We start from the raw sequence: 14,471 nt of genomic DNA on the forward strand, positions 1-14,471 counted from the left end.
AGGCAGATTCTGGCTTGGTAGGCCTGGGGTGGGGCCTTGGATTCTGCATTTCTAACAAGCTCCCAGGTGATGCCGATGCTGCTGTTGTGCAGACCACTCTTTTGAGTAGCCAGACCACACTGTCGTATGGTGGTTCTGCCTCTGTGGCTCTCGACCACTGGTGAATATCCCTTCCGTGGAGCTTTGGAAATACACAAATATCTGGGATCCACTCTCGAGCTACTCAGTCAGAATCTCTTGGGCTGTGGCTAGGGCATGTATGTTTTGAAAAGGTTCCACGAGTGCTTCTGGTAACCAGAGGTTGAGGGCCACTGCCTCTAGCAGTTCCCTGTGCAGACACAAGTACCCTTTACAGTTTGAAGCTACTCACTGACTAAGTCACCCTCTCCTAGTCACCTTCTGGTAACCCCAAAGTCCTTTCAACTATTGGACAGAGCTTCCACACAAATGGTTTATTTATGTGGTTGTGCTTTGCAAATAACTGAGAGAAATATTTAGATGAATGACATCTAAATATCGGGTTGGCCAAAAGGTTCGTTAGGGTTTTTCTATAAGATGTTATGAAACTTTTTGGCCAACCCAATAGTTTAGATCTTTGAGGTGTCAGGACCTAAGGCACTTTTTCAGAGGTTCTTTTAAATCTCCCTTGCAAGTGTAATGCTTTTTATTACAACCTCAAACAACCAGTTCCTCTAGAGAGGACGTTTTTTGGGAGACTTAGATATAATTCTTAAAAAGAATTAAATAAGCTTTCTATTTAGGGGAATACATTCTGCCTAAGAATCTCCCACAGTGCCAGGACCGGGGCACGAACCCGCGTCCCCTGCATCGGCAGGCGGACTCCCAACCACTGCGCCACCAGGGAAGCCCCTCAAGTGTTATTTTTATATGGTATTTATATATTAAAAAAAAACCTATTTGGTAGCCCAGATGTGTGAATATTAGCTTGCTTCTTTGGATTTTGAGAGTCTAAGTTGATGTTCACTTTGAATATTAAAAACATAACCTACAGTAGTAATAAAAATAAAAAACATAACCTGCAGTGGTATTTATTTCTCTGTGTTAATATCTAAAGTTTGAGACATCATACGCTAGCATGGCTGCAGCCTAGCCACCTGAAGATCTTCCTCTCTTTTTTGGATTCATCTTTTTGGGAGCAGATTTTTACTAGGTATTTGGGCTTGGAATGGTGTAAGTTTCTAAAATAAACCACATTGACGAATATTCTTCCCTCTACAGTTCAACCATAGTGAGGTCAGAATTAGAACTCAGCCTTTACATTTCTAAATTCTTACTTATTTTCTTGAGTTATGGTGTTAGACTGTGGTTAGAGGAATGTGGGTAAGCGTGTGTTTTGTTTCACTTTATATTACTAACTTTGAAGAATATTTTTAACCCTTTTGATCCTGAAATTTATTGAAATGCTTATCCTTGTTAGTTCTACTTTGTTGTTGACAAATAGAGCACATTGAAAAATACCACAACCCTGCCCTGAAAAGCATCATTTCTCAAGAATTTGTAGTGTATTAGTAAGGAAATCAAAATAAAGTTCTATTTATGTGAAGAATATTAATAATAAAACATTTCTTTCCCATGTAAGAACGATGGTTTCCTAATGCAATTCCTGACATTTTTGTTCCGAAATTTTATTTTAAACTTGGTTTTTGCTTATCTGTACTGTATCTTTGAGCTAAGAGTCTCCTAATTTGTCACATAATCTACAAGTTCAGTACCACTGTATTGTCATTTATTTGACCAGTCTTCCTAAAAGCTTGATGTAAAGTTTCTATAAATACTATGCTCCACGCAGTGGAATAGTAATATTGCTTCAGATGCTTTCTGCTCTCAGAGGACACCTCTCTGCCACCAGGAGGTACAGTTACTGAGGATTTGCTGAATGTAATGAATATCTTGTGCTTTCAGGAGATATTCTTGGTTCTTCCATCAGTGGCTTAGCCTCACTGATTCGAATGCCTTATGGCTGTGGCGAACAGAACATGATAAATTTTGCTCCAAATATTTACGTTTTGGATTACCTGACTAAAAAGAAACAACTGACTGAGAATTTAAAAGAAAAAGCCCTTTCATTTATGAGGCAAGGTAAGCATTTTAGAAACATACTTTTATTTGTAAAAATACATTTATTCTTTTCTTTTTTTTTTTTTCGGTCAGAGTTGACTCTAGACCGTATTTCAACATAGACAGATTTTGTCTTTGCTCTGTGATTGTGGCACTAGATGGTGTGGCATGTGCTATATGTGCGAGCAGTGGGACGTTGTCGCCACTCGTCCTCAGCTCAGGGCTCACTGATTGCTGCTAAGATGTTTGTTAAGAATTTTGTTCCTGGAGGGGTTTGTATTTTCCTAAGGGATTGGAAATTTAAAGCCACTTAAAGATCTGAAGGAATGAGTATTCATTCCACATTTCTAGAGCATCTCTTAGGGCCAGGGTCACTTCCAGTGCTGAGGAAACAGGAAGTCAGGCCTTTCCTCCCAGAGAAGTCCCTGTTCAGTGGAGAAAGTCCACTGGTAAACACACGAGGCTTCCTGTGGTGGGGACCTTCTCAGCGCGTTTAACATTTCAAGTAGTTGGGGGGTTAGGAGAGAAGGGTGTGTATGGGGGCCCCTGCTGGCCACTCGGGAAACGCCACACCGGTGAGGACTCTGCCCTGGCTCCTGGAGAGGCTGATACTGTTTGCAGACGCCAGGCTCTGTGTCTACAAGTTGCTAATAACAACAGATAACATCGGTGGATGCTTACTGTGAGGCAGGCAGTGTTCTAAGCACCTCCCATAATATCTCACTTACTGGTCGCAATCAGTATATGCTTATCATCCTCCTATTTTTAGAGATGAAGCAACTCAGGCACAGAAAAGGTACCTAACTTGCTAGGGTCACATAGCAAGTGATGGCAGAGCTGGGATTTGAACTCACTCTCTGGCCCCAGAGTCCATGCTCTATCTGTGTCCATACTTAGGAGAAAATGGACAGTTGTGAGGCATTTTTAATAATAATAATAATGTAGACTTGATTTCCTCGAATATTCCAAAAGCCAGCCACCCAAAGTCACAGTTTGGAAGCTTTGTGCTTCCATTAGGGGACCTCTAGCAAGATCTCTGTGTGGCTGAGTTTATCATTCTGCACAGTCTGGGGTACCTGCTCTCCATCAAACTGATAAAGATTAGAACGGTTCAGGCAATATAATAGGAAAATGCTTGTTCAGTATAATCTACAAATTGAATCAACACTTTCCACCCTAACTTTTAATTTTGTTTTATTTATTTATTTTTACAATGAATGGGTTAAATGCCAATAGAGGCAAGCTGTTAGTGGTTTGGCTAACTTTTCCACAGTTAAGAATGAGAAGACTTAGTAAAGACATTATTTTAACGTGGGCTTTTTTTCTAGGTTCCCTCATTATCCTAAACTAAATTCTATGTAATAATGATAATAACTAACCCTATTTGTTGTACAAATGTTTTCATTTAATTCTCACAAAAACCCTTGGAGCTAGGTGTGCTGTTATTATTTCCCTTTTGCAGGTGAGGAAACTGAGGCACAGGGAGGCTAAATAACTTACCCATGGTTCCCCTGATGGTCTGACTCTGTAGTCCATGCTCAGAACGCCACGAGATAGCGTTACTTTGCAACGTTCTTAGCTTGTTGGAAGCAATAGGGGAGGATGTAGGAGGAGTCGGAATTGGGCCAAGATGCTTCAGTGTGACCAAGGTGCGAGAGGTCTCAATGGGTGTTCTGATAAAATAGTAAGAGAGGACCATGGGTCCTGTAGGGAAGGAGAAACCAGACGTTAGAATCTGGGTGTCAGGTTAGACCAGAGGGAGCTGTAAGATGTTGGGTCCAAGGGGCTGAGCTGCAGTCAGTGTCCTGAGTGCCCCCTGGGCTAGGCTGGCAGACAAGGGCTGAGTGCAAGTAAGGGAGCTGTGAGTCAGGACTCGCCTGCTGTGTGGGAGGCCAGCGTTGGGATCAGGGCTGGGTGTGACCCGAGTTCTGCTGTATAGGAGATAGTGGTATAGTTTCCCTCGGATTAGAGCCAGGCCCTGCAGGCATTTATGACATCTCAGGCCCAGGTCCTTAAGTCCTCTAGGAAATTCTCAAAGATCTAGCAATCGGTACTTTCTATACTGAGATGCCCATTAAAAATTATTCGCATGTTTGTGAATCGGTCATTTATTTTTCAGTTTAGCTATTAATTTATTTAAAGAGAATGGTAAAAAATCAGATGTTTTATCATATTCGTAGAAAACATACGTTATTAATTTTTCAAGAAAAATGGTACTTATATACTAAGATACTTCCCCTGTGATTTCCAGGTACTCATGTCTTCATATAATACATCTTTGCATGTCCTCTACCTGGAATGGTCTTCATGAACTGTGAACTATGTTTGCTTGATAAAATCTACCGATTATTAAAGCGAATCAGTCATATTTTAAGTATGTAAATACAAGAGCTGCTTTTTCCAGGTTTGGTTATAATTAAGTTTAAGCAGTGGTACCAGGGGCTCTGTTTGGTATGGTGTGTGCCACGCTAAAATCAGGTGAGATCTTTGCACACTGCCATATATTTAAAGAGATGAGTAAAAAATATTTTCACAGTTTAATTCAGCACCTTTTTAAGACAAGATTCTGACTTGTATTTGACATTTAGGTTGGCTAGTTTCAGGTAGGGAGTATGTAGGACCTAGACTGGTGCTTTATAACTTGATACACATCCTTTGGGATATTTTAATAAAATAAAGTAAAATATTTTAGAAAATGCCATTGATTGCATATTTTATATGCTTTATGAACTATATTGTTGGCTAATCAAATATCAATGCTTTAAAGAGACAGAATAAATTTTATAGTTTGAACCATTTAAGGAACAATAATTCATGCCTTAAAAATAATTTGAGTTTCTGTCCTAGACACTTTGCTCTGGGTTAGTAGATGCCCTAAAAAATGAACAGTCCAAATCCTCAGTATCTGTTTTCTTTAAAAGGAGCGCTGGTCCCCAGGCCCATCCTGGCGAGGTAGGTGCCACAGTGCAATTTCAAAGCAGCCCTGCATTGCTTGGGAGCCTTCGTCACATTTGCTGGTTGTTAGAAGGCACAGGGCAGCCAGAGGGCAGAAAAAGCGTTGTGGCAGAATGAAGAGCACTGCAGCCGTGAGGTGGGCGATTCCCACCAGGGGAGAGGTAGAGCCGTGGTTACAGCACCGGCGGTGGAGACCATGAAGCCTGGGCTCTGAACCCTGCCTCCTGCTCTGGGCTGGTTTCCCCAGCCTCTTCTTTCCACCTATAAGACATGGGTAAATAAGTAGCCACTTCTTAGGGCTGTTTTGAAGACTAAATGAGGTATTTTAATGCATAGTAAACGCCCAGGAACTGTCAGCTGTAATATAGTTAGTGGCATCTAACTAGGGAGATAGGGTCTAAAGTCAGCAAGTAAATTCTGTCCATTCTATCTCTAAAAACAAGTGTGACACTTCCCCACTCTCTCCATCCCAGGCTGATGGATCTACCCTGACCTGCCATTGCTGACCTGGCTACTGCAGCAGCTTCCTAAATAGACCCTTTGCCGATATACTCACCCTCCTTCAATATAGTCTCTGCATATTTTATAATAAAAGGGATCTTTTGATAATGTCAGAATCATCACATCACTTCCTTAAATTCTCCAGTGGGTTCCTCGCCTGGGCCTGCAAAGCCCTGAGTGAATGCCAGGCCCCATCTGTCACCTCACCTGAAGCCGCCCCCTCAGGGCTCTGTCAGCCTGCGTCTGGCGTGCTCTCAGCTCCATGGCGCTGAGGGCCTTTCCACCTGTCCTGCTTGCTGGATACTCTCCCCCCAGATCTTCCCAGGGCTGGTTCCTTCTCATCATCCAGGTGGTGTTTTCCTCAAAGTGGCCTTCCCTGACCTTTTAGCAGCTCTCACTTAAATTATTCCATCGTATATTCCTCACCACACTTAACAGTATTTAAAATGTTCTTGTTTTTCTGTTATCTGACTGTCTCCTGCCCTAGAAGGTAAGCGCCCTGACAGAGGGGACTGTGTTGAATCCCTTCTCCATGGGATCACCATATGGGCCCCTCAGTAAGTGCAGAATGGGTGAATGCATTCGTATCAATATTAAATTCTTTGGGCTTTAGGTTGATCGTCCTAATGTGGAGATCGGGTCTAGAAGATCTCTCCTCTGTTTCCACGATGCATGGTTTTTTCTCTAAACACCAAAGTTTCTCCCTGGCTTTGGCACGTTTTCGTGAGCTAGGAAATGTGACCTGAGGTTTCAACGTGTTACCTTTTGAGCTGGTGAAATGGCTGATGGGAATCAGTCCAATGAGCTCCTCAAAATGTATCTTTTCACATGCGGGACTAAATTATATTTCAAAGTAGTGGACAAAAACTTCTCAGTGTAATGATTTTCATTATGAAATCAGTGTCTCATTTCAGAGACTCTGTTTTTTCCTTTGCTATCACATTTGCCAAAGTTTTTTTTTTTTTCAAATATACTGTAATTGTTTTTATTTTTTAAGGAATTAAAGTGGCTTTGGCACAAGTCATGATTTATATTACTTAAATGTCAGTTGTGAACAGCGCATGGTTTTCCTTAAATCATGCTTGGCCCAGGAGCCCAGTAACCTAACTTATTGTTTTTCTGGTCAAAACAATAGCTACATCATTGAATGAAGTGTCTTTCACTGTCAAAAAGAAAAATAGAACCGTAACATGGAAACTGTTTTTGACAAGGACTGGAAATCCCAGACCTGTTAATTGGAGATTTTAAACCACTTGTTTTTCTCAAATATTTAAATTGCAGTGCATGTGGCTCAGTTTTTCAAGTGAGACTCAGACCAAACTTAGCTGAAAACACATTATATTTTCTCTATTGGAATAAAAACAGGAAAAAAGTAGGTTTCAGAATTCTGATGCTGCATTTGGCCATCACAAGAATGGCTAGAGGCAATAGTGAAGATGCTAAAAAAGAAAACGTTGGTGAAGTTCTCACTTTCCATTCATGTCAGAGAGAGTAAGGAAATTGATAACAAATACTCTTCTTTTAGTACAGAAATATTTTTATCAGCTTTTAACCAGAGAAAGTGATTGGGCAGCCAATTTTACTTAATTTATTTGTATACAATTTTGACACTTGTGGTAAACTAAGTCAAATTATGTTTAGAATGTTAGTTTTCTATGTGTTTCTATGAGTGCTACTTGCCTCTTTATTATGATAAATTGTAAATATTTTCCATTCATGGCTATTTCAAAGAAAATTCACCACCCACTAAGTATGTATCTTGTCCGACTCTTTATAAACAACATTTCATGAATCATTATTTTAAATTTTAGAAGTGTCTGTTAATTCTGATTATGCTGTTACTTTGTAACTCAGGAGCTATTCATAAGACTATGAACTTGAAGGCAGTACTCTAATTTCCTCATAAACTTTTGGAGAAAACCATCTTTTTGCCTATCTCGTCTATCGTGATGCAGCCGAGGGTTCTCTAATGATGCATGTCTGGCTTAAGACAAGGAAGGACACCTCACAGGAGACCTACCTGGTTTGGGTTCCCTCCTGTTTTGCCCAGGGAGCAGAGCTGGAGGTTTGGATTTTCAGTTTCATCTAAACCAGCTCAGGAAATGTACTCCATACCTGGAGACTGTGTCTGCAAGTCCCCTTCTCTGGGCTCGTTGCTCCTGGTGGAAGAGCTGTGCTCATTGTTGATATTAATGGCAATTCTTGGCGGGCAGCCACCTGAAGGGTAATTTCCATAAACACTGATCTCATCTCCATGATCTCATCTCTCTGAAGGTTTTACAATAACTCATACTTGGAACTGCCATTGTTGATATGATTCAGGGCCTTGGAGGCACTTGGTCCTCACCTGAGGTTGGTCCATCTTCCCACAGAAGTACCTCCTCTAGTGATGGGGGGACCTGGAGCTTCCCTCCCCTCCCGTCCCCTCCCCTCCCCTCCCCTCCCCTCCCCTCCCCTCCCCTCCTCTCCCCTCCCCTTCCCTTCCCTTCCTCCTATATCAGATTGAGTTCACACGTCAGCTCTGCTACCTGGTAGATTTACTCCTGAATTGGAAATTGAGGGAGAATGTCTTGGCCTCTTTTGCTCACTTCCTTTGTGAATATTAGAAAATTACTCTGCTTCTCTGTGATCCTTGACCAGCTCTGACAAAGGAAGAGATGATATGTTCAGTTTTCTTCAAGGTTAACTAAAACATGTTAGAGTGAACTAAGGTTGTGTTAATAGTGCCTGTCATTGAATTTTTTCCATTCTTGTTTATTTTACTTTTTGAATATGTAAAACATTAACATGCTTCCAAAAGTCAAACTTATTCTAAAAGGTGTATGCAAAGGGGTATCTTTCCCTCTCGGATCCCTTCTCCCTACCCTCTGGGGGTAACGTTCTGCGTTACTTTCTTGTTTAGCTTCTCTCTCTCTCTCTTTCTTTTTCTCTCTTAGCAGAAATTAACGTATGTTTTTTAATTTTCTCTTTTTCTTACACAAAGGGTAGTACACTATGTGTGCTATTTTAGACTTTGCCTTTTTCACTTAACAGTATATTCAGGAAATTGCTCTTCATCAGTTCAGAGAGAGTCCTCATTCTTTTCCACAGCTGCATAGTACTCCATTGTACACATGTACCACAGTTTATTCAACCCGTCTCCAATTTGGTGGCATTTAGGTAGTTTCCAATGTTTTTGCAATTACAAATAACGCTGCAATCAGTAGTCTTCTGCATATATATTTTTGTGTTGTTGGAGGTATATCTTCAGATATATCCTTAGAAGAAGTAGGATTACTGGGTCAAAAGGTATAGACATTCTACTGCACAGGAGTTGTACCATTTGGAATTCCCTCTAGCAATGGATGAGTACTGGTTTCCTTACAGTCTCCCCAACAGGATGAATGGTCAAGCTTTTGAATCTTTGCTAAAGTGATGGGTAAGAAATGGTATCTCAATATGTAGTTTTCATTTGCATTTCACCTATTATGAAGTTGAACATTTCTTCCTGTCTTAAGGTCTGTCTTTCTCTCTTTGTTTTTTGTGAAATGTCTGTACTTGTCTTTTGTCCATTTTTTCTCTATAGGAGTTTTTATCTTTTCCTCTAAATTAAAAAAATTCTTTATATAATCTATATGTGAAGATATATAGTATTAATATATAAAAACATATACATAGACTTGTATAGTATTAATGTTAGGAGGATTAGCCATTTATCCATCTTATATGTTGCAAATATTTTCCTTTAATTTGTCATCTGTTTTTCAACTTTGTTTATAGTGTTTTGCCATGGAAAAGTTTGAAACAATTTTTTTGTAGTCAGTTATTTTTTCTTAAAAGTTTGGTGGTTAGAAAGTCTTTTTCTACACCTGAGTTACGGAGTGATATCTGTTGTTTACTGAGAGTATGTAAAAGGTACTGTGCGAAGAACTTTTCATATATTAATCATTGAAAGGGCTCTATGAATTAGTAGGAAGCAGCAGCTTTGGAGACAGATTGACCTTGGCTAATGCCTAATTTCAGTTCCTATGAGCTGTGTGACCTTGCACGTGATATATTCTAAGTTCAGGTCTCTTCATCTCTAAAAAGCAGACAGCCTCTACATCATAGAGTTGTGGAATTACCTGAGTTAATACCCGAAAAGGGCTTTGACCAGTTCCTGACACCTAGTCACAGTTGGATAAAAGTTGGCTGGTTAGTTACCATGCTGTAATATTTCAGTTTTAAACTTAAAGTGTATAACCTAACGCTCCCTTCTTCAAATTAAGAAAACTCTCTCATCACTTAAATGCTGTTTACATCTCTTTTACCATAGGTCTTAAAGATCACCGTGAAACAGTGTCTTGTTTTTTTATGCATTTTGTCTTACTGTAGCTTAAATCAGATACTCAGATCTGGCTGGGGTTTCTTGTGGAAAGGCTCAATGAGAAAAGTTTGGGACCTGGCAAGAGCAAATTCACGAATTTTAAATGACTAATACTCATATTTTCTTAGTCAAATATGAATAATTAATTATAGTTATTGATGCTTCTAAAATGTGGTATTCATAAAGTAAAATGTTTTTGTTACTAGAGTTTATTGGGGATTGAATTCAACATTTCACCAGTGAGTATGTTTGCCAGGCACTACATGGCCATGCTGCTGGGTTCATTTTGTGTGCCCTCCCCTCCTGTAGTAGAATCCTGTAGTTTTCAGGAAGAATTCTTGGTTATCAGAGGATCACTGATAAAGCCTTGAGTTGGAAATGTTTCTGGCTTCTGCTTCTGCTTACTTTTTATTGATAAATTATGGCTAATATCATTTTTAGCGAGTTGGTTTGTTGGGCTTGTCTGGTGACTCTTTCAGTGTTTGGCCTATGATTTCTCAGTCACTGGACTTTGAGACCTGCACGCATTGGTTTGCAAATATGAAACATCTGCCTTTATTTGCAACCATTTATTTGCAAATATGAAACATCTGCTTTTATTAAAGCAGATCTGTGAGCCATAAGCCCTCCCCAATTTAGTTCTATACTGAGACTTCATTACCACCAACATGGTCTTTTTATTTAGTGAGAACTTAGAGTTGACGTTTGGGCGGACAGGTCAGTTTGGGGGTTTACCTCAGTTGGTCATGACCAAAAAATTCTAGAGCCACTGTGTTAGATTATTTAGCAATTTTCTCCCTTCTGCTGGTGGTCTAAGAGTAGAAAGTATTTTTACTTCTCGTTTTAGCTTTAAATTTTAATTATGATACTGTAGCTAGTATTTTTCTTAGGTAGCAAACAATTTTAGATGACTAAGCATTGAAACCATTGTAGTTTACACTACAGAGTTAAATACTCCGCTTTTTAATTTACTTGCTTTTGAATGGATAGAATTGTTGTCTGTGTGATGGTATTCTTCTGACTTTATTCCAGTTTGGGGCTATCGCGGTTCTTATTTTATGCATTCTACTTGAAAAGTCCTGATGTTCTTAATCTCCCACAGCACATGATATAGAAAATATTCAACGTTAGTTGATTTCATGTCTTCTTTCCCATTCTCTGCCCATGCTTCCTCAATATGAAGTCATGATTAGAAACTTCCATTCATTGCAACTTGATTACGTTGATTATCTGTCTATTTTGGTGTCTTCAGGTTACCAGAGAGAACTTCTCTATCAGAGGGAAGATGGCTCTTTCAGTGCCTTTGGGAATGATGACCCTTCTGGGAGCACTTGGTAAGTGTTTTTGCTAATGGAACAAATCCATGTCACCGAATGGGCTCTAACTAGGTCACCATGGCCATGAAATTGACAGATGTGTCTCTGTATCAGCTTGGAGGCTGCTTTTTCCATAGCCTGGCTTTAAAAGAGATTCTCCTTTTTAAATATGGTTTTAAAACACTAGTACATCAGACGTTTTTATTTAGAAAAGATAAGTCATAAATCCCCCTCTTTTTTGGTGGGAAAAGCAGCAATAAAATATGATGGTGCAGCTGGTAAGAAAAATTGGTTAGAAATATGGAGTATTGTGACATAGGTCTTTTTTTTTTTTTTGCCGTACACGGGCCTCTCACTGTTGTGGCCTCTCCCGTTGCGGAGCACAGGCTCCGGACGCGCAGGCTCAGCGGCCATGGCTCACGGGCCCAGCCACTCCGCGGCATGTGGGATCTTCCTGGACCCGGGCACGAACCCGCGTCCCCTACATCGGCAGGCGGACTCTGAACCACTGCGCCACCAGGGAAGCCCGACATAGGTCTTTTTTTAATCGGACACAATCAACACTAATTTTGTATTAATACAGTCAATGTGGTTTCTTGTTTTTTTTTTTTTTGAAGATGTTGGGGATAGGAGTTTATTAATTTATTTATTTTTGCTGTGTTGGGTCTTCATTTCTGTGCGAGGGCTTTCTCTAGTTGCGGCGAGCGGGAGCCACTCTTCATTGCGGTGCGCGGGCCTCTCATTATCACGGCCTCTCTTGTTGCAGAGCACAGGCTCCAGACGCACAGGCTCAGTAGCTGACGCGCAGGCTCAGCGGCCGTGGCTCACGGACCCAGTTGCTCCGCGGCATGTGGGATCCTCCCAGACCAGGGCTCGAACCCGTGTCCCCTGCATTAGCAGGCAGATTCTCAACCACTGCGCCACCAGGGAAGCCCCAATGTAGTTTCTTTAAGGTTATTTTTTGTGAAAAAACAGTGATGAGGTTAAGTAATGAACCTCCAGAGTTTCCTCCAGAATGAAATCTCCACATGGCTGATTTTGGATGATTACTCTCTCCTTGTATTATCTTCAGTTCATTTTTCGCTCAGAAAAAGATTGGCTAATTGTGTCAGTAGGGTTAGATAAGGTGTGCCGTGGTAACAACCCTCTAAATCTCAGTGGTTTATTAACAAAGGTTGTGCTCATGCTGCACTTCCACTGTGGCTCAGCAGGGGGCTCTGCAGTCTTTGTTTCAGCCACCAACTCACCCTGAGCCTCTAGGCTTGCTGCAGCCTGGGGACAGAGGGCTGGAGTATCTAGCAGTGGCAGTTAGAAGCTTCAGCCCGGTATAAGATTTCTTATCACTTTACCATGACGGGAGCTGGCCCCATGGCCATGCCTAACTTCAAGTGGGCAAGGAAGTGAATTCTTCTGCGTACCCAAAGTGAAAGAGAACTGCATCATATTGAATATTAGTAATGTTTGCCACACTAAATCTTTTATAGGATGAAACAGATCTGCTTCATATTTTCTTTTGGCACGAGTCAGGATGTAGATCCATAAATAGAAAGGTTTCAGTGTTTTATTGCCTGATGTTCTTTTCACCTCAGTATTTAATGTTCTGTAGCAGACATTGACATACTTTTTCTTTAAAGGGTCAGATAGTAAATATGTTAGGCATTGCAGGCCCCATAGAGGCTCTGTTGCATATTTTCCCTTTTTCCCTCCACCCTTTCTTTCTTTCTTTCTTTTTTTAAAAAAATAAATGTATTTATTTATTTTTGGCTGCGTTGGGTCTTCGTTGCTGCACGCGGGCTTTCTCTAGTTGTGGCGAGCTGGGGCTACTCTTCGTTGCGGTGCGCGGGCTTCTCATTGCAGTGGCTTCTCTTGTTGCGGAGCATGGGCTCTAGGCGTGTGGGCTTCAGTAGTTGTGGCACACGGGCTCAGTAGTTGTGGCTCATGGGCTCTAGAGCGCAGGCTCAGTAGCTGTGGCTCACGGGCTTAGTTGCTCTGCGGCATGTGGGATCTTCCTGCGCCAGGGATCGAACCCATGTCCCTTGCATTGGCAAGCAGATTCTTAACCACTGCACCACTGGGGAAGTCCCCACCCTCACTATTTTTCTCTGTTTAAAAACTGTTCTTAGGTGGAGGTTGGGGGCTGTGCAGTGGGGAGAGGCACATATAAACAGACTGTGGGCTGTGTTTGGCACAGACAGATTTGGCCTACAGGCTGTAATTTGCTGATTCCTGTCCTATAGGAGAGAAAATATCCATTTCTTCTACTCAAAAGCACGACAGTTTGATTGTGAACTAAACATACTTCATCCACTGCTTTAGGGTTGAGCTAAGTGTGTGATGAGATCTTCCTTGGTAAATACCCGGAACAGTCCAAAGATGAATAACCTTGGACAGTTTATTTAACTCTCTCTGAGTTTCGAATTCTCAACCTTTAAAATCAAGAGGCGGGATTAGATGATTTCCAAGTTCTTACCAACTCTGCTCTTTTGTGAGTTGACCTGGAATTTCCCAGCCACACCCAAGGGGAAGCCGTGCCCACTGGCCCAGCTGAGTTGTTCACTTTGTTGTCTCTTTGCCGTCTTTCTTCCTTTTGTTCTATCTTCAGTGATTGGCCCTTTGGTGAATCTTCTGATGGGGGAAAAGGGTTGTTATTGCTGGTGTTTTATTGCTCAGTGTAATTTGGAGGACTGTATAAAGTGTATTTTATGTAATTTTTCCCCCCTTTTCACCAAGGTTGTCAGCTTTTGTTTTAAGATGTTTCCTCGAAGCTGATCCTTACATAGATATTGACCAGAATGTGTTACACAGAGCATATACTTGGCTCAAAGGACATCAAAAATCCAATGGTGAATTTTGGGAGCCAGGAAGAGTGATCCACAGCGAGCTTCAAGGTGGCAATAAAAGTCCAGTAACCCTTACGGCTTATATTGTGACTTCTCTCCTGGGATATAAAAAGTATCAGGTATTTAATCTTTAATAAATAATGGGTGGAAAATCACAAGGAAGGTAGGTGTTGATGGGTCAAATACATGTCTGGAAACTTAAAGGATTTTGCAATATTCCATCACATCTGAAGTCTCGAATTTGAGTACTCTTCTGCTTTGCATCTGTGGCCACATCCCAAGAGCTGAGAATATATACTTTCCCCTCAATTTAGAGCTTCAACACCTGAGGTCATATAAGAGAGGTATCTTTCTCAGGCTATATTTTATGCCCTCATCTTAGTTCGTGATAGCCAATGGGAAAAACACTAGCAAAAGCTGCACTTCTTATTTTTT

At 41.0% G+C, this 14,471-nt stretch overlaps 1 protein-coding gene across 4 annotated transcripts in view; it reads left to right on the forward strand.

Moving 5' to 3' along the window:
- Positions 1 to 14,471, forward strand: part of CD109 (CD109 molecule) — a 152,437-nt gene that overhangs the window by 121,468 nt on the left and 16,498 nt on the right. For all 4 annotated transcript variants that reach the window (XM_029224286.1, XM_029224282.1, XM_029224284.1 and 1 more), the window contains 3 exons: positions 1,924 to 2,100; positions 11,133 to 11,214; positions 13,927 to 14,155. In XM_029224286.1, the coding sequence (XP_029080119.1) occupies positions 1,924 to 2,100; positions 11,133 to 11,214; positions 13,927 to 14,155 (488 nt within the window). The remainder of the gene's footprint in view (positions 1 to 1,923; positions 2,101 to 11,132; positions 11,215 to 13,926; positions 14,156 to 14,471) is intronic.

The sequence above is a fragment of the Monodon monoceros genome, unplaced genomic scaffold (genome assembly GCF_005190385.1).
Source record: "Monodon monoceros isolate NGI ecotype Baffin Bay Population unplaced genomic scaffold, NGI_Narwhal_1 Super_Scaffold_15, whole genome shotgun sequence".
In the NCBI taxonomy this organism is placed as follows: Eukaryota; Metazoa; Chordata; class Mammalia; order Artiodactyla; family Monodontidae; genus Monodon; species Monodon monoceros.